The 21,190-nt window shown below is 37.6% G+C and overlaps 1 protein-coding gene across 1 annotated transcript in view; it reads right to left on the minus strand.

The window, feature by feature from the left end:
- The window catches only part of tmem132e (transmembrane protein 132E), a 647,459-nt gene extending 632,373 nt beyond the window's left edge, over nt 1-15,086 (minus strand). The window contains exon 1 of the mRNA XM_039756648.1: nt 13,991-15,086. Within this exon, the coding sequence (XP_039612582.1) occupies nt 13,991-14,048 (58 nt within the window). The 5' untranslated portion in view covers nt 14,049-15,086. The remainder of the gene's footprint in view (nt 1-13,990) is intronic.
- Between the last annotated feature and the right edge of the window lie 6,104 nt (nt 15,087-21,190).

Here is a 21,190-nt window from a genome sequence, read left to right on the forward strand (position 1 = left end):
CTGGTAATAAAATTAGATAAAAACATACCTCTAAAAAAAAAAAAAAAAAAAAAAAGCCACAAAGTGTTAAAAAGAGGTTGATAATCTCTACTTCCTGGCACAGTTTGCCAGCCCTGCTGTACTCAGCAGTGAGTGAAGTACATTACTGCTAAAGCGCCATAATGCCTAAGCGCTGCAAAGGAATCCCAGCAGCAGGTTTTAATTGGCACAGCAAATTCCCCTCGACATGGCCTTTCTTTCTCCTAATCCGCCAAGCCACTGCAGACTGAAAGAGCTGTGTATCTGTCACACTTTAATGAACAAACGGCTGCCCTCATTCACGGCTGATTATTGGCTACACAGCGAGAAGAGACAAAGGCAGGCCAGCATTAGGATATCAGCTGGGGACCCAACTCTGTCATTAAACAGTCATGGCTCCAGCCAGCAAACTTACACTCTATTGTTGTTGTTTTCCAGTTAGGGATCTTTAGATCTTATTAATTATTCAGTCTTTGGTCTTTTTCAGTCTTGCAAGAGATAACTTAACTACAGCTGCTATTTTTGAAACTTGTTGTGGCGTGAGGACTCATATTTTTTTTCCTTCAGTGCAAGTGTATTCAATTTTGGAGTGCAGCGTAGCTTTCAAAGTTCTTTTAAATTCCATTTTTCCTTTATGGGATTTACTGTATGCTAAATACATGTGAACACATTCAGATGAACGTTACATGCCACAGTGAACAGACATTACGTACTCAACGACTTGGATAAAAATTCTGAAGAATCTTGCATTACTGAGACATTTTTCAAATCTACGTCAAAAGCTAAAATTATCAAAAAAATCACACAGCATTTACCCTCAAACATCAAGGTCTATGTTTGAAAGTAATACTTGTGGGTTTATTTTTTTTTTCATTTTACATAAATTAATTATTATAATTGACCCATTTTTCACATATGCACTTAAAACATAATAGAAGTACTTAAGGAAAGGAAAATAAAGCTCTTTCTCAATTTTTAGGAATAAATCTTCAGCTTCTGATTAACCCAAAACTAGACAAAACCAGTAGCAACACTTGATCTGTATTGGCCAGTTTGCACATGTTAAATGAGTGATTATCCCACTACAGTACTTGCCACCATGGTAGCCTAGGAAGCAAACTCATGCTGAAGGGTTTCTTGTCAGACTTAAAATAACTTGCCCAACAGCATGAAGATACCGTATCACTACCGCCTCACACTTCCAGGGACGGAATTTCATCTTCAAACCCAGGCAGTTTGTGTGTAGTGTGCACATTCACCATGTGTGTGCTGATTTTATTTGAGGGCTTTGGCACACTAGTTTATTCTTCACTAATTCATGACTCCAAATCGAGACCACAAGTGAGTGAGAATGTGTTTGTGCATGAATGTGCTCTGCAATGGACTGGCACTCTGCCAAGGGTTGGTATCTGACCACAACCCATTACTATATAAAGGGAGTTAAGAGAATGATTGGATGGAACTGAGACTAACGAGGCAAGGAGAGAAGGAATTCATTATTCTCAAATGAATATCCTCCTGACCACTCATTAAGTTAAAAGCACTCTTGGAGGTATGAGGTAAAAACATTTTTAGGATGACTTGTCACACTAGCTTAACTATAACTGAGGCACGAGAAGACATCAAAGTAGGGGGAAATAAGATTATCAGAATGGTGCAATACATCAAGCACACTGCAACAATCATCACAAATACATTTTGACCACTGACTGTCTCTAAGGCATCTGTCATCCACACAGTCTAAATTTGAGTCGAACCAATAATATAGCACATTTATAATTTGGATTTTGGTTTTAAAAAGTACAATTTATACTACTTTTCCCTTCATCTTTCAATCTAGTAAACCTCTATTGCATGGAGTTGACCGGAACCCTGCACACTAAAGGTCTTAACAGCTAAATTTTAGAAAATAAGGTAAAGCATTTTCAATTTCTGAATGAAAATGCTGGTTAATCAGTGTTGATTAAAGTATAAGCAAATTCAATAAAATTAGAAGAAATTAACAGAAGCCTTATCCCTCTATTAGGGTAAATATCAAAAAAAAAAAAAACAAACACATTATTTTGAGTCTCTTTTTATGGACCACTAGTTCAAATGGCATGTCATACAGCCGGCTGCACTGGCGCGGTTGATGAGACCTGTAATTTATAATCAGGGTCAGCACATGAGGCGCCACTGTGGCAACAAATGTGACACATCTCTGGAGATATTAATCGTATATGACAAAGTTAACCTGATGTTCAAAGACTTGGCTGTAACAGTTCATTACTAACAATATTGTTAAAAGACTGAAGAGTTACAAGTTTGAAATTTCTCACAGCATACACTCACAACAAATAGTTTGTGAACCCTTTGGAGTTACCTGGATTTAAGCAATTCTTTACTCATAAAAATGTGGTCTAATCTTCAACTGAGCCATGATAACAGACAAGCATAATCTGCTACCACAAACAATTGTACTTTTTCATGTAAACACTGAATATATCTGTTAAACATTCACACTGAAAGAAGTATGGGAGCCTCCCATCTAACCACCAAGCTGGAGGTGTGGTTTGCAGGTACCCTCCGGACATAAAAAGGCACACAAAGTTTTGTTACTGACAGACTGCAATTCTCAAGAAAGATCTATTAATAACAGACTTGAAATACCAGAGGATGTCAGAAGAATTGTAAAGTTGCATAAAGCTGGATGGACCTACAACAGCCTGGGCCTGGGTGTTCATCAATCAAGGGTAAGAAAAAAATGTCTACCAAAGGAAGAATCGTGAGTACTGTTGGCAGTTTCCCCAAGCAGCAGATGTCTTATGAAATGTAGGGCAAGAGTATGGTGTGCAATGCTGAAGGACGTGAGTAAGAACCCCTAACATACCAACAAATGACCTACAGAAATCTTCTTAACTTGCCAAAATCTCTGTTTATGTGCAATTCACTATAAGAATGTCATCAATGGAAGGATGATGAAGGAAAATTGGAGGGAAATCAGGAAAAATTCACATAGACAAATCAAGTGTGTGTAAACTCCACACAGACAGTGACTAAGTCACAAGTGACGAAGTGGTAGCACTAACCACTTTGCCACAGGGTTACCACTAATTCATTACAGATTAAAAAACTGCAAGGCATAAAATAACAGAACAACAAAGTATTGAACAGATTTACTTAAAAAATGTATGTTCACTGGTGGTCAAAACCATGGACATTGACTTGTCATAAACACTGGAGTGGCAACACCATAAATGACAACCCAATTTGGCCAACAGTCTACCACAGACAACACTTGCTGCTGGAGTTCAGAGATTAATAATTATCATAAAAAGATTCAGCAGGGGGAGACAGTAGTAATGCTTTCATTTAAATGAAGCATTAACAACTCACACACTTTTGAGGAGTCTGATCTTCAGTGCACAACAGAGAAGAGGTTTTAAATATTTATTGTAAGGCATTGCAAGCTACTTTAGATTTGCTCCCTTGTTTTTAGTTTATATAGAGCATCTGAGTTTTTGAATAACTACACAATTTGCTCCCTTGTTTCAGTTTATATAGAGCATCTGAGTTTTTTGAATAACTACACAATTAATGTAAATTCTTTGGTTGAAGCTTGTTTTCACAAATCAACAACAACAAACACAGTAATAATAATTATCCATCAAGCAGAGTAGCATAGGAGACTCAAGACATGTAGCAAAAAAAACAAAGCAATCAACATGATACAACAACTGGTACTCTAAATGTGGAACACATTGCTAAACACTAACTTAATTCAAAGCATAAGCATCTCCAAACGAACTTGCATTAAAACTTCAGTTAAAACTTGGTAAACTTGGCTGTTCACAACCTGCTATCATTTGATTGATAGCCCTCTTCAGATTCACTCCTGGCTTGCTAAAGGATTCAGTTGAGGCAATTACTTGACATTGTGGATTGAATGGATGATTGCATTGTATTTTCTGCATACATTGGTGTGGACACAACAGTGGTTAATGTTTAGAGATAATTAGACTTAGATTTAATTGAATACTGTGATTATAATTGGTCTAGTCAGGTTATTTATATGCTGAGGCCTGTTGGGGGCATCACCAAGCCTCAAAACCCCCGACACAATTACACCACAACAGTCCCAGTACAAATGAACATTTTATTTTATGGCAATACCTTCAACCAGACTCATTTAGAATTCACAACACAGCACAAACCATTTTTCTCTTTCCTTTTTTTTCTCTTTGCTGCAATGGAGATAAGATGGTTTTTTTATGAGAGACCAGGGAATACTTACGGAACCACAACATTTCAAAGTGGAAGCACTTCCAGCTCAGTTTGAACCACCTCAAATTGGGGACTCCTACTTTTAGTATCTCCCTTTGGTGGCACCCATGGCATCCAGCAGTGCTGCCCAACAAGGACTACAGTTTCCAGGTTGATCCAAGGGTGTGCATGTGAGCACTCCATGAAAGGGTCGCTGTCCTCTAGTGCCTGGGGGGAGTATGTAGTGCTGATAGGCATTCTTTCCATGTCCTTCTGCTTAACTGCCCCACTCAGAAAAGGGCTTGCCAACCATCCTGGTCATAATGTCCATCCATCTACAGTGGTGTGAAAAACTATTTGCCCCCTTCCTGATTTCTTATTCTTTTGCATGTTTGTCACACAAAATCTTTCTGATCATCAAACACATTTAACCATTAGTCAAATATAACACAAGTAAACACAAAATGCAGTTTTTAAATGATGGTTTTTATTATTTAGGGAGAAAGAAAATCCAAACCTACAAGGCCCTGTGTGAAAAAGTAATTGCCCCGTTGTTAAAAAATAACCTAACTGTGGTGTATCACACCTGAGTTCAATTTCCGTAGCCACCCCCAGGCCTGATTACTGCCACAGCTGTTTCAATCAAGAAATCATTTAAATAGGAGCTGCCTGACACAGAGAAGTAGACCAAAAGCACCTCAAAAGCTAGACATCATGCCAAGATCCAAAGAAATTCAGGAACAAATGAGAACAGAAGTAACTGAGATCTATCAGTCTGGTAAAGGTTATAAAGCCATTTCTAAAGCTTTGGGACTCCAGCGAACCACAGTGAGAGCCATTATCCACAAATGGCAAAAACATGGAACAGTGGTGAACCTTCCCAGGAGTGGCCGGACGACCAAAATTACCCCAAGAGTGCAGAGACGACTCATCCGAGAGGTCACAAAAGACCCCAGGACAACGTCTAAAGAACTGCAGGCCTCACTTGACTCAATTAAGGTCAGTGTTCACGACTCCACCATAAGAAAGAGACTGGGCAAAAACGGCCTGCATGGCAGATTTCCAAGACGCAAACCAATGTTAAGCAAAAAGAACATTAGGGCTCGTCTGAATTTTGCTAAGAAACATCTCAATGATTGCCAAGACTTTTGGGAAAATACCTTGTGGACTGATGAGACAAAAGTTGAACTTTTGGAAGGCAAATGTCCCGTTACATCTGGCGTAAAAGGAACACAGCATTTCAGAAAAAGAACATCATACCAACAGTAAAATATGGTGGTGGTAGTGTGATGGTCTGGGGTTGTTTTGCTGCTTCAGGACCTGGAAGGCTTGCTGTGATAGATGGAACCATGAATTCTACTGTCTACCAAAAAATCCTGAAGGAGAATGTCTGGCCATCTGTTCGTCAACTTAAGCTGAAGCGATCTTGGGTGCTGCAACAGGACAATGACCCAAAACACACCAGCAAATCCACCTCTGAATGGCTGAAGGAAAACAAAATAAAAACTTTGGAGTGGCCTAGTCAAAGTCCTGACCTGAATCCAATTGAGATGCTATGGCATGACCTTAAAAAGGCAGTTCATGCTAGAAAACCCTCAAATAAAGTTGAATTACAACAATTCTGCAAAGATGGGCCAAAATTCCTCCAGAGCGCTGTAAAAGACTCATTGCAAGTTATCACAAACACTTGATTGCAGTTATTGCTGCTAAGGGTGGCCCAACCAGTTATTAGGTTCAGGGGGCAATTACTTTTTCACACAGGGCCATGTAGGTTTGGATTTTTTCTCCCTAAATAATAAAACCATCATTTAAAAACTGCATTTTGTGTTTACTTGTGTTATATTTGACTAATGGTTAAATGTGTTTGATGATCAGAAAGATTTTGTGTGACAAACATGCAAAAGAATAAGAAATCAGGAAGGGGGCAAATAGTTTTTCACACCACTGTAGATTCTTAATCCACTAAAAGGGCCTCCTGGCCATGCAAAGATCCCTCCATCCCATTTAGAAAACCTGTCCATCCATAACAATGTTTAAGGTTTATGGTGCTGCTTTGGTAAGCTTATGATTTTTTTTGTTACTGTCACTGTAGGCTACCTGTTAAAAAACTGATGGATTAAACAGATACCTGCCTTTATAAAATGCGTGCATCAACAATTCAGAATTTTCTGGTATGAACTTCTTAACTCAATGTTACCATCACAATATTCTCTAATATTGCTACAGCACTAAAGAGCAGTTGGGTGCAAAAAATGTTCACCTCTAATTCCATATTGAAATATTATAAACCACTATCAATTTTTGTCCCAATACTAGTCTACCCAGCTCAAGAAAACAAATAAGCTCCTTATCCAGTTTCATACACCTTAGTATAGAGGGTACTTTTTGCCACATGTCCATAGTCTAGTGCATTGTAGTCTTATAATAATGTAATTTCTGCAAAACAACTACATTTTCATCAAGTACTTTCCAAAAATAAAGCATTAGGTTCCTTCTTCTGCTTTGATTAGCTGTGCTAAATGAAATGAATCTATAGATTAATTTAGCAAAAGAATGAAAAACACTCCTACCCAGCCTGTCCTTCTTGAAGCCACATTCATTTTGTATTTAAGCAACAGGGTGCAAAGGTTAGTGCTGATTGAAAGCCACTATTTTATGTGACTGTAAAAGCACTTTCATTACAGCTATCCCAGCAACCATCATTAGCCATGGAAAGGTTATAAGGAACATTTGCAATAGTTTCCATAATCATTGGCCCCATTTATCAAACATTTGAACATATCTCCTCATTTCTACATCTAAAAGAGGCAGCACAGTGGCATGGAAGTTAGCACTGCTGCTTCACAATCCAGAAGACTGGGTTCAAAATTCATCTTAGTAACTATGTGAGTTTGTATATTCCCATGTAAGTGTGGACCAGGTTATTTGCAAAATTTAAAATGGTCCAGATTGGTGTGGGAGTGTGTATGTATATATGTATGTATGTATGTATGTATGTATGTATGTATGTATGTATGTGTGTGTGTGTTTGGGTGTTCTGTGATGGACTTCTGTCCCAATCGGGCCTGGTGCCTGCATTGTGTTAGTTGTTGCCAGAATAGGCCCTGCAACTCTACAGTAAGATTTGGTCAATAGATCCATACTCCTAAATGGTCAGGCTACAAACCTCATCTGAGAATTCATGAAAAGTGTACATGTGCGATGAGCCTATGCTGGTAAACCAGATGACCTTTATAATTAACATTAACAATATTCCCCGGTGCTACAGAAGGAGTGTGCTCAAATGGATCCAAAAAAATTAATGGAAACAAAAAGTAAGCCAAAACTCCTTGAACAGAAAACAAGGTTTTAGAAACTTTTGTAAATATCTTTCTTGATACCCCATACTTCTAGATTAAAATTACATCAATACATCACTACAAATCTGACACAATAACATTTGCAGTAATTTCACCTCAGCCTCTGAAGAGTTGCCATTTTCCCCACTAGCTTCTTATTTTTGTCCTCATGACTTTAGTTTTCTGGACCTGCTTACTTGGTACAGGAAAGAAATACAGCAGCATTGGGCTTACTGTAAAAAACAAACCTGATCAGAACACCATTCATTACAAGCCTCATATATATATATATATATATATATATATATATATATATATATATATATATATATATATATATATATATATACTGTATACACATACACACACAACAAATTACTCATTCTAGGTCATTTTAGTTGTGCCAATGGGTCGGAAATAGCTGCATAAAAAGATGGGAGTGAGGAAATGCTCTCAGTCTTCTGTAAAAAGCAGATCATACTGTATATTCTTAATGAAATTATATGAGAAGGCTTAAAGAGCAACAACTCCAGCAATTTTTCATTTTTTTAGTTCGAAAATAATTTAATATTCCATTGCCTGTTCACCTTCTGTAATTAAATATTCTGTCTTCAGTTTTCTTTAGTTATAAACTCAGTGTGTTTATGTTTAGTTTAGTTGATACACGAACATGTATATAGTACAATCTTAGGTAACTGTACCTGTAGTTTTTCACTGATAAATTTGTGTTTTCTTCGAGTATATTTGGAAAAGCACGCCTGATGGCATTGGCAGGTCAAATCACATTAAAGAGAGTTGCCATCTTACTAAAATTGTCCTGGCAGACATGCCTTCAGCCACTGCAGTCGGGGTACCCTTCAAACCATAGACACTACATACACGTAGATATTTGGGAAGGCTTGTGCTACAACAATAAAAGCAGTAGTGCAAATGACTAAGGGACGCACGAGCCTTCTGCATGTCCGTGTCACAATTCTGCCACTCGATTGATTTCTAAAGAGGGGTGGGGTGATGGGCGTATCTTTATGCTAATTAAGTAATAACCCTGTCAGGTTCTGCTGCCATCGGTACTTTAAAAATATACTGAGGCATATTCTATTGTTTGGATCAATAAGGCTTCAGCCAGTCACTTATCGATCCCAAAAGAAGTTCACATTGAGATTTTCGAAGATACCAAGTGCAATTGTATGCTTTTATAAGATTTGGGTCAAAAAGCGCAATTTATGACATCTTCGTTGGATGATCTGAGCGTAAGCATCGGAGTGCTAATCCCGCTTTTGACAGTTTAACTCATTAAGTGTCGCGAATTTTTTAAAAAATGGACGGACAGATGGATGACTCTACATCTGATATACGAATGTCTGTCACTAGCAAACGTCAGGCACCAGTGCACCTTGCACTCATTAAGGCTGCCTGCGAGATATGTTTGAGCCATTGACCGTGTGGCATGCCGAGGGAGTAACTGGCTAGCCGACGCGTCGCCCGAGCCACTTTCACTCCTCTTATGCTAAGTAGCACTAATGTCAGCCGAAAGCCGCCTTGATTTGCGTGTCTCGCCTTCTCTAGGGCACGTCTCGCCAATATTATGCTGCGCTGTGTGGCAACGGCAGCCGCTGTTCAACGCATCCCACATACGAATGAAACCAAGCTATTATATGCGGCGCTCAAGCCCGTGCACAATCTCCGCTGTGGCGCGACCTCAATTTTTTTAAAATAAAGCGGAAGGCATGCTGCAAGGCGTGGGATAATAATTAGAGTTAAAAGGTTGAGACATAAATCAGCCGGTGAATGAGCCTATTCTGCGCCCTGGTTACCTTAGAAAAGGATTTGATTTTCATGTCTTATTACCAGCGGCGGTGGGGGTGGTGTGAATCTAAATGACAGCACTCGCATATTTAGTTCGGCGGCCTCTGCGCATGCAAATATTTAACCAGCCAACGCTGTTTTTGGCACGACACACTAGTCTGGGTCATCGATTGTCCCTTTTCAAACAGGGACCATTACATTCTCTCCAGAGAGAGATGATGGTGGAGTTGTGAATGGTTGGGGGGCACTTACGCCTGAAACATCAAAACATTAATCATACACAAGAATCGACAAGCCAGCCAACACGGCCATTTCTCCGTAGCGAACTCGCGGCTGCAAGATCCTAAAGTTGCATTAACGAAACGCCACAGATGCCCCCAAGTGGTGCCCCAACAGGCAGATTCTGAAAATAATTAGGGCGCCGGAAACTAAACTGTGGGCCTTAATGGGCGACTAAAGATCATCCATATGACAATAATATAAACCCTTAGGCAACTGGTTTCTTAATCGAAATCAAGGACTTTTCACATTTTAAACATAATGAACAACTGGTATCTAATTTGATCACAATTCGCAGGGTAGTTACCTTTTTGATATACTGTACGCCACCTTTAATAGCGGTGGACAGAAGAATGCACTTTCTGTCACTCATATGTATGCACTCAATCTTACTGATCAATTCATAATAAATTTCATATGGGGATTGGTGGTATACAGTCAGTTTTTCATAACCAGATTGGCTTTAATTCTTTCATCAAGATAAATTTCACAGTGCTATGGCAAGCAAATATTTAGTCAATGATAGTATATTACCATCTTTTGTTTGCAATCTTGGCATCACTGCTGCCTCACAGATCCAGAATCCTGGTCTGGAATCTCATGCTCGGTAATTATCTGTGCACTTATCAATGCAAGTTCTTCTGGTACTCTCGCTTTACTTCCACATACCAAAGATGAGTGGGTTAAGTTAACTGCAGATTCCAAATTAAATCTGCATGGGGTTGTGTGTGAGTGGCCCTGTAATGAACCAGCACCCCCTCCAGACCTTGTACCTAATGTTGCTAAGATAGACCCCCCAAGTTTGAAAATGTCATTATGTATTTTCAAACACAGTTGATGATTCTACAAATGAACTCCACCGAGTATAAAGTAATTCTTCCTCTAACACAGAAGAGATGCATATTTTAAGTTAACTAGCCACTCAATGCTTGCTGAATGCAAAAGTGTGCGTTCATAGGAATGATGGCCCATCAAAGTGTTTTGGTCTGTTACATTTTAAATGAGTTTAACTTGGGAAAACCAGGTGATGCTGCTTGAAGAGCAATGTGTTTATATAAATGAGCACTTATAATAATCCTTACAGAAGCAAAACTGTTGGAATGTAAACTGGGTTAATTACTGTACACTGATTGCAAAACAATGACAATTCCATCTTTTCTTGTGGTATTAATTTGTTTTTTTATTGCTAGTTCAGAGTTAATCTTATTTTGGGGTTTCAATACCATCCATTTAATTGGTGTGCAGATTGCAAAACATTTAGCAAAATCAAGGGATTGCCATTCATAGACTAAATTATAGATACAATTAAAAACCTTACATTATTGGATACTGTATATCTTTCGTGCATATGGCCAATAACTGTTGATTCTGAACAGCTAGTGAGTTAGTTTTCTTATTAAATCAGTGTTGTGTGAAACAGCTCCCTATGGCATAGCCAGTGGAAATAACATAGCAAAATACATGCAGACAAAAATAAATCATTAACTACGTATATGCCAACTATGCACACAGCAGAACTAAAACACATTTAAACATTAGAAAAAAGACACCACATACAGTACAAGTACGACAGACTGCAAGGAAATTAAAACATGTTGCAAAGATGACAAAAAAAAACCCCAACAATGTCAAGGCTGACTAAATTCTCGTTTTTTAATGACATTGTAAATGAATTAATGCTGCAGTATCTCTTGTAGAACATCCTTTGAATAATCAGAGACTTTGTCGTCAAACACATTTAAACACATCCCCTCAAAATGCTTTGTTTAGTTTATTTTAACATTATAGTGTGTCTAATGTGTATACATACTACATATATTAGTCATAGTAATAGTGTTAGGATTGCCCTGTTCCAGTTTGTGGGCACAGAAGATATATACAGTAAATGGCACATGCAACAGAAATGATGATTAGAAAAATTAAATGCTGGTGCATGAGCTTAACTAATTGAAAAAGATTGTCCATAATAAGAACTGTAGTATAAGTAAATTAATTTGAGAAAAGAAGCTGTTACTAGAGTAGAGAGATCTCACAGGTTATCATAGTATTGAAAGTGTCCTGCTTAATTAAGGATCTTTGAGTTTGGTTGGTGGATCTCACAAGCTTTGGTCAACAGGTTAAAACAGGAGAAAAATGAGATGAAGCAGACTGGAGATATGCACAGATGACATGTGTGCTGTTCCTTATATTAATAAATTATTGTGATGACCAGTTTTTCATTTTATTTTGTAACTTTGGGTTCCATTGATACGTCAGGCATATGGGATTCTTGTATAAAATGTCTTCAGATTTAAAGCTAGAATTAAACTGAGTATCACCAAAGAAAAATTCTTCTGTGTTTTAATTTACTGTCATTATTAGTAGTATTAATGGTTAACATTATTAGCCCAAGCAATGGCCTTATGTGGGGCTGAAAATGTAGCAATAAGCAAATATACTGAACATATAATCAATATAATGAATTGCATAGTGGTACACATAGAGTAGGCAAAAACAGCATGTACATTGGGCTTTTACCATAATATCTCATCTACATACCAAAGAAATTATTTTTCTTTCAAATGATTTTTCCATTTTGTAGTTTTAATATGCTTTTAATGACTGAAACTGAAGACCCAAGATTTTAATGTTCTGTAAACCTGTTAAACATAAATATTTTATGTACTGTAATGCTGGTATTTTTCTCAGTTAATCAAGCGATAGAAATAATTATGTTCTTGAAAATGCAGTTATTGGAACTGGACTGGTACTTTTTAAATAAGTTAAAACCAGGCAATAAATAAAACCCTTAAAATAATCTGAAAATCACAGTTATGAAATCCCCAGGCATTTCTTACTTATCCAAGTTTCTACCAGGTTCTCAAGCACTTAACATAGGCAGAGTCTCTTTTGTTATACTGTGTATCAACGTTTACATCTCCAGATCAAAATGCTTGTTGGCATATTATAGATTGTCTAGGAATAAGGTTGTGCAAATAAAATAAGAAGGATGAAATGTGTAGAAAAGAATGCATTCAGTGTTCGGCAAGCCAAGGGCAGCTATCGGAGCAAGCAAAAGAGACTATTATGTGTTATCATTGGTGAAGAAATAGGAATGAAAACAAGATCATGGAAAGAGCATCACGTTCAAGATTAATGGGCAGGAAATAACACAAACAGAAGAATTATGGCACATGTTCAAATCTTCAAAAGAAAGAGATTCTATTGCTTTGCCACACCCTTTCTACCTGGTAGGTCCCTTTAATCCCCTTCTTTTAACACTATATTCAACACCAAATAGTTCAAAAGCCTCACTGTTTTCTGATATTATGTCTTTTTACCACTGGAATAATTTCCTAGCAGATGTTGTTTTCAACCTAAACACTGTATCCAACAAAATATGTAGAGGGCCAATAATTTTTTAGACGCTCTTTAAAGTTAGTTTTTTTTTTGTGCTGCTGGGCTTGGGACTAGAAAGCAAAACCACACCTATGCGCTGGTATATTTTAAATTACAAAGAGAAAATCAACTAGCAGTGTTTTTAATAATAGGTTGGGGAACACGACGGGAAGGAAACTGACTGTAAAAGTCAAGTTTGAACAAGAGTAAAAATACAACCACAATTACCAACTAAGAACCGCTTCATACTAAAAAGAAAAACACATTTGCTTTATTTCTTTCATCAGCTTTGAAGACTGGGCACTACTGTCTGCGTCCAACTCATACACCTGCCTTTAATGTGGCAAACTACGAGTCACGGATCTTGATAGATTTGAGGTGAAAATGGGAAACAGGTATTCAGAGTGGATACAAAAATGCAAACTTCAATAACTACACAAAAATTAAGAAGGCCCCTGCTCACCAAAATATTCGGACAGTTTAAATCCTCCCTGCCATCGTAATTAGTGCAGGTATTATTAACCAAGGGAAGGAGGACCGAGACAGGTTTTTAACGCGGGATGAAACAGGCAAGCATTTATATATAGTATACGCAGCGTAGGAAAGCGTAACATGTGGGAATGGCCTGTGACAGACAATCGATGTCTAATTCCACCTAAAGAATGCCGGATTGTCCTTATGCGTCGCTCCCCACATTCCTGTCAACTGTTGTTTTAATTATTCTGGTTTGAATATTGTATAATCGCGCTCACAAATCCACAGCCTCTCATTCATACAAGTTAAATTTAGAATAGCGAGCGGCTCTTTATAAACGCGCGGAATCCCGCACTTAAGAACTAACAGTAGTTTCCAATCCTGTTGTCCTAAATCCCTGCGCGTTGTGTGTGTGTTTGTGCCGGTCTCGAAAGCATAACAAGTACCCGACTTACCCTTGGCGATGAGGACAGTTAAGACGAGCAGCAGGGCAGTTCCACGAGTAATGGGCATCGTAAGTGATTGAAGTAAATCCACAATAATTTCGTTGTCTTCTGAGAACGTGTATTGAATAATACAATTTTTGTTTGCCCACGAACACGCAGGATTTATTGTGGTCACTTCCGCATTCGCGGTATTCTCAGTCTCGAATTGTCTCAGGTTGTTCTTTACGTTGTCACGTGCAATACTTTGCTTGGAGCCGCTCCTCGTACAGTGTTCGGAAACAAGACGGGTAAATCCAAAGAGAAACGTATGTCTCTGACCTGAAACCAACGTTACGAAAAATCAATATGTAACCGTATGTATTGTAATCCTTCCACCTATATCGACATATTTACACAAAAAAGACTACATTTCAGATCTGATACTGGTCCGTCCCACAGCGTGCACTTGATCCTGGCACCGAAACTTTGTAATCGCCCTTTCTCGCGCGCCCGTCTCGCTGAGCCCGGCGGGAGGGAGATACCGCGAGTGCGTGGCATCCACATTAGCAGTGCATGCAGCCCTCGCCGCACTGCCTGTAGCCAGTCAACTGCACGGCCATTCACAAATGCCCTTTACCGCCTGGGTCTTGTCTGTCTAATTTTACACGTGTCCCCAGAAGCGATTCCTTCGTCTTGTGAACACACTTATAATTTCAAATAAACAATCACATGGAATGACCGAATATTTAGCAAGACTGCAGTTCTGTTCTTTTTGAGTCAAGAACTCTTAACACAATCACGCAAACCAAATATGCACGTCCAGTTGCTCTTTTAGTATAAAATTAATTGAATCCAAGCGCAGCTTTGTCCTCAAAACCAGTTCTCACTCTTCTCAGTTCAAGTTCACTGCCTTGGCTATTACACTGATGCTCCAAGTGACTTTTCTACCTCCGTCGCACTGATATGGTAATTGAAGAAGAAGAAGCCCTGCCACGGTAAATTCATCAGTGGTTTATATCCAAAGAACAAATACACAGCGTCTTTTTTTTTTTTTACTGTTTCGGTATTGTACAGACCCTGGACAGCTCCTTCCAGAGCTGCTCCTTTTCTGCTCTCTCGCTCGCTGTTGAATGACTGCCTCGGAGTTTTCAGCTCGCTCTTCGGCGACGAGCCATCGCGCGGTCCCTGAAATCAGAGGGCGTGCGGCGCGTTCTCGCATCCGCGTCCCCTCCCAATGCCATAGTGAAAGCTTTGTGAATGGGCGCTTTACTTTATTTTATCAGAAAAATATTCACTCAAAAGATGCAAAAAATTAAAAGAGTTGAGGGGTGGACTGGCTATTTCTGGTCAGTGAAACGAAAAGAGACGTTATTGTAAAGTTACGGAAAGTAAAGTTTCTTGGCGATATAGACTTATATCTAACGTTTTTATGATGGTTTATTGAGTGGGGCCGAATTAAAGGATTTCAAAATGGAAAATGGATTATTTGACTTCAAAAATGTTTACTTAAGTTTAAAGTTTGACAAACGCGACTAAATTAAAAAATATTTGTAACTTTATTATTATATGGAAAGTTATCATTAGCATACTGTGAAATAGCACACAAAAATCAGCTGAACGGACGTCTGGGTGGAGTTCCCGTTAGCAAAACTGCCTCAAGTCAAGGTACAGAGGTTGTACTCCTCTGAGCGATCACTGTGCATTTTCGCGAATTTTGTCAATGTCTGCTTGCACTTTCTCAAATGTAATTTCATCTCACATCCCACAAATGTACCTTTAGGTTAGCGCTTCTAAAGTACCCGAGTAGAAACGAGTGTGCGTCCGTGGGATCCCGTCTAGGGTTTGCTAAAGCTCGCACCTGTTGCTGCCTGCACTGGCTCTGGTTCCCTGGTACCTTGTAATGCAGGAAAAATAATACAATGTATAAACGTGTTAAATTTTAAGAACCTTCCGTATATGTACCATCATGCCACTAATAGTCTGATCTCGGTTATCTCTATTCTGCCTCGCGGAAAGCCAGTCTATCCGCGTAATACTGGATTTACAAAACAGGGCAAATAGTAAATGCAAATATGTTGAAACTATATGCATCTCAAGAAAACGTAAAGGAATTTGCGAGTGCTTTTGGGAGAAAAAATTGATATTGACTTTTGGAGGTGTAAGGCTTTAATTTTCCTTTGTCACTATCCGACGGCAGAATAGTTTTAGTGTGGCCGATAGATACTGTGGGTCATGGTTATATAATAACAACAGACAACGTGTATAAACCTACGCGAATTACTATTTGAAAAAAAGTAATAACAAAAAAACGTGGCATAATGACGAATTTTGCTGCAATATTAATTTCCCACGTAACCACTATCCGTTATAAACACCGTTAGATGGGCGCGCGCCCTTAATTATAAGAAAGTAGCGCCTCGCGTGAAGTGTCAGACATCGTGAGCGCGGATCACACTCCCATATTCAGCTACATAGCACCTCCTGTGGAAGAAGCCTTTCTTGTACAGACCTTATGAAGCCGAGAAATCCTTTGTCGATTTAAATTGACATAGGTTTATGTATATTTCCCTGTAACAATCTGGCTTTCCGTGCATTTAAACACCCCAAGTAGTCTAGTTTATTTATGTATTTATTTATTTATTTATTTTTGCGACGGTTTCGTTCATTAGTGAAACGTTCAAAATCGACGCCTCCTAGATAGGCGCGGCAAGCGAAAAGCCGTTGTCACCTTCGGAGTTAATGAGCCGCGTTCTTCATTTTAGAAGCTTGCATATATCGTATAAACTTTGTTTCGAGTCATTTGTAGCGCAAGTTGTAAGAGAAGCAAAAACCAAAAGATTGAGGAGAGTGATGTGAGTGTGTGACTGGGTAGTTACCATCAAGGTAATGACAATTTATCAGAAAACAATCCTTAAAACTCAAGTGTCCTGTAAACGTGTTTCGAAGGGGTTTCCGCAGATTTCCCTTCAACACGTGTTAGGTAACTGTGCTGTACTTTTTAATGGACAAAAAGCTTCAGCTGTCATGCGCAACATACGTACGGGAAAGCCTGCGATCGGCGTCACCCTGAATCGTATAGTACACTAGAAAACGAATATGTGGCTGGAGCCCCTAAACGTCAGCCCTGTAATAGCCTGTTACTCAAAGCACTTATCCCGTATCTGCTTTTGTAGGATAAGTAAAGTGGGGAAACGTCTTCTGTTTGACACATTTTTCTGAGTGATTTTACAAGTCATGAGTAATCCACACACAAATTTAACTTATTGTGTGAGCACCGGAAGGCATCGTTATTAGTGTGTCCACAGTGTGGTCAAATCTACAATTTTATGGCTTATAGTTAAATATTTTCTCATGAGACACAAGTACAAACGAAAATATATTTTTATTATGTTTGGGATTTTTTATTAACATGCATATAACGTTTACTTATAATAAGTGTTTACTTGCTTAAAAATAACAGAATTTACTGTTAATATATTTTCAGGTATGTTTGATAGTTTGATAGCAGGGATTGGATAGTTTTGTTTTTTTATTTGATAATTACCTGCATTAAGCCATCTGAACTATGTCTGTGTACGTGATACAATTCTAAAGGTGTCTAAACTACTTTGAATCATTGGCAGGCATCATTACACCACACATAGCACATCGTTATAATTAACACTTAAAAAAAAACCTGATACGTTGTAAAAGCGGGGTGTGCTTTTGAATAGTTTTAACCGATTTATCTACACTTAATTAATTTTAATTAGCAACTGACACATTTTGAGTGCATTTCTCGTGCGCTACTGTACGTTTCTGAACACCGTAAAACATTCATAACACTCCCGATTATTTACTTAGTAGGGGGCAGCAGCGAGACAAAAGCATGTATCACATTAGGGAAAAAATAGCATTCTGATGGAGGAGGAAAGGTTACGCAAAGGAATAAAACAAAACAAAAACTAACAAAAAAAAAATTGAATGTTATCAGATATCAAATGTCATGTCTGTTTTGATCATAATAGTAAATGCAGATCATTTTCTTGAATTACTCTAGTACAGTACCTATTTCTTGTTCATTGTACATTTTCACATAATTCACAAATAACATTTTAGATTTAAGTACATGCATCTATTTTACAAATCAAATACAAAGTCTAGGACTGAGTACTGAGACTAATATTAAATAGTTTTGTTTTACTTTAAAAACTATTGCATGTGATTAGATGCTGGTTTTAGCCCTGTTTGCATTTCTTTTTTTTTTTTGGAAATTGTATTCTGTGAAGCTTTGCCAATAAACTAGTTACGGCTTTTTGGATGTTTCCATAAATGTCATTTATTTCAATTAGTCAATTTAATGACAGACCACATACTTATTTCATTTGTTTTTACTATGACTTATAAAAATGGTAACACTTAACTTTAAATACTTCCTACAGCATTTGGCTGTCCTCAGTATGGCACTTACTGTACTTGCCTCACTAAAGACCTTCATTAATTTTAAAGAACACCTTTTCAAGTTGATTTCATTGTATCTGTTTCTGCAGCATTTTGTATAATTTTATTAATACTGTACATTTGTTTTTTTTTTAAAAATCAGTGGATGCTTTTTTTTTTGAAAATGTTAAAAACTGTGGAAACGTCAAGTCATTCCCACCTTGAATGCAGATTTTTAAATATCAACTGGCATTCCCTTGGTAGATATTACTAATTTCAATGTATCTCATCCAGCATCCCAGATTTTCACGCCTTATGTTCTTAGTCCTCCCATCAGTATTTGGCCAAAAAAACATTGGCTCATTTTCTGCTTAATATCACTACTGCTTAAAAATATTGACAGGAGTGAAGTCACTCATCAGGCTTTGCCAATAACATTATCGAGAAGAATATTCTCTCCCTAGGAAAAAAAAAAAACATACACACTTTTATACAGATACGATATTTTAAGTGAGTTCTGCGCTCCATGTGTTATGTATAGACTCTCAGTGAGAGAAGCAATTTACTGCATGTATCACCCCACAAATGCCCAGCCATTTCAAAATAACATTTAATACAATACAGGTGCAGTGGATTCCAAAAGTATTCAGATTCCTTCACTTTCTGCACACTTCATTGTGTTTTAGAATTAATTTTAGGAGAGGTTTAAGTTTTTGATTTTTAACAACTTTGAAAAGTGATTTGAAACCATGTTTTCACTTTGTACGTAGGGGTTATTAAGTGAAAATTGCTGGGAAAAAAATGCATTTTCTCATTTAAAGTTAAATCTATAACATAATAAAGCATGCAGAAAGTGAGGAGGTCTGGACACTGAATCCACTGTATGTTCAGTTTTACAATTCCAGTGTCTAAGAAAGAAATGATGTGAAAGTAGCTAACAGTAGCAATTTATGAGCAGCTTTGGCAAGGAAAAAAATAAAACAGATCATTAGTATAATAGGTACATTTCTCAATAAATACACAAGTGCTCACATTTAATTTAATGTACATTCAGATGTATTTTCCATCAGGTATAATAATGAAGTACAAGTATGGAAAATGTTGACTAAACAAATATTTTCCATTATCACTTGAATGTCATTTCTCCATAAGGTTTATTTCCAATGTTATAAAACAGCAAGTCTATAAAGTTTTATGTGTTGGTGCCTATTAACTATGACCTCATAAAATATGTCATTATTATAGTGTAATGTTAGCTTAACACAAATACAAAGGTGCAAATAAGTAAAAGTTAGAAGTGTCTAATGAAAATTGACTTACAAACATTTCTTCCCCACCTTCATTATAGATCTGATCTAATTAACTTTTTTCCATTTGAATAGCATCTGTTCTTAGCTGTGTGCACACATTCAGGTATTGCACATGTTAATATTCACAGTTCTAAAGCTTTGGAAATGTCAAGGGGATTGCACTAGTTTTTCCAGACAGGCGGGCAGCCAAAGAAAGTAGGGGTCTGAAAGCAAGCTTCACTTTATCATTAAGTGATTAAGCGCCTGAGACATAAAGGTTGTAGCCTTTACAACTTCAACTGTTAAGAAATAATACTTAGGCAGACTGCATATATTTTTGCAGTCAGCATCACTCAGTAGATTTTTTTCCCTTTGTTCTGTCTGGCTGTTAATTATAATATTTTGAGCCAGAATGATTATTTTTTATTGTTGGCACGTTTTTCTGTCATGACCTTTTTCAATTTACTGACGGAAGATAATTTCCATATACATTTTATGTCTTTCTCTTCTGTGGTTGGAGCTCATATGAAAAATGCATTTGGTTTTCTTTAGGAACTGTTGCTTCCTTTTAAGAACAATAGACTTTTAATGGTTGAAGCTGCTTTTCATTAAAGCTCCTTATTTATTCCAGAGGTGATAGCATTACTTCACAAGATCAGCAAGCTAGAACACATGATGGCTGGTATGAAATAATTCTCTTTGTGAACTTTTCTCATTTATCCAATTGTTTAAAAAATCCCATTAGTATCCATGGATTCTAATTTAAGGCCGTGGCTTCAGGCCATATTTAAATCTCCACCCATTTTCCCACATTATGCTGATTATACAAAATAGCCTTTGCTGTTTAGGTCACAGCAATTGAAAAGACATATGCATATGTGCAGGAATCCCTACATAGCAATTTTTGGAGTGTTGTTAAATTGAAAATGTGTATATTTTCAGGGCAATAAAAATATCTGATGGTAACACAAATTGAAAATAAACATGTTACTAATTGGGATTAACTGGCAAGTTTGAAGGCAATAGTGTTAGCAACACAATGGGGTAGAAATGAACAAACATTCAGCCTACCATAAGGAATACTGAAGTTCAAGAACTGCGCCCCAATATGTTTCCAACCATAATTCGTTTCTCCTGTGAAACATCTGCAGCTTGAGTAGTCTTTAGAACTCCAACCTCTGCTGAATGTAATCCAATAATCATCTGGCTTTCAAAGCTCTTGAGTTCTCAACTTTTAACAATTATAAGCAAAAAGGCCTGGCAAGCATTTTTATAAGCTGCCAGGGGGAAAGTTAATTGCTTAATTTAATTAGAAACCACACCTGTGTGGAAGCACCTGCTTTCAACATACAACACTCTGTTCTTCTCACTTACCCAACTGCATGCACCTTTTTCTCTATAATCTGTGTATACATGCATACTGTATGCTTAATGTTTTAACACTAGACTTACCAGAGCCTACGAAAAAACTCGTAAATCCGTCCCACCTTAAATCGCTTCTTAAAATCGTTCACAGCTCTCC

Source organism: Polypterus senegalus, chromosome 6 (genome assembly GCF_016835505.1).
Source record: "Polypterus senegalus isolate Bchr_013 chromosome 6, ASM1683550v1, whole genome shotgun sequence".
NCBI classification, from domain to species: Eukaryota; Metazoa; Chordata; class Cladistia; order Polypteriformes; family Polypteridae; genus Polypterus; species Polypterus senegalus.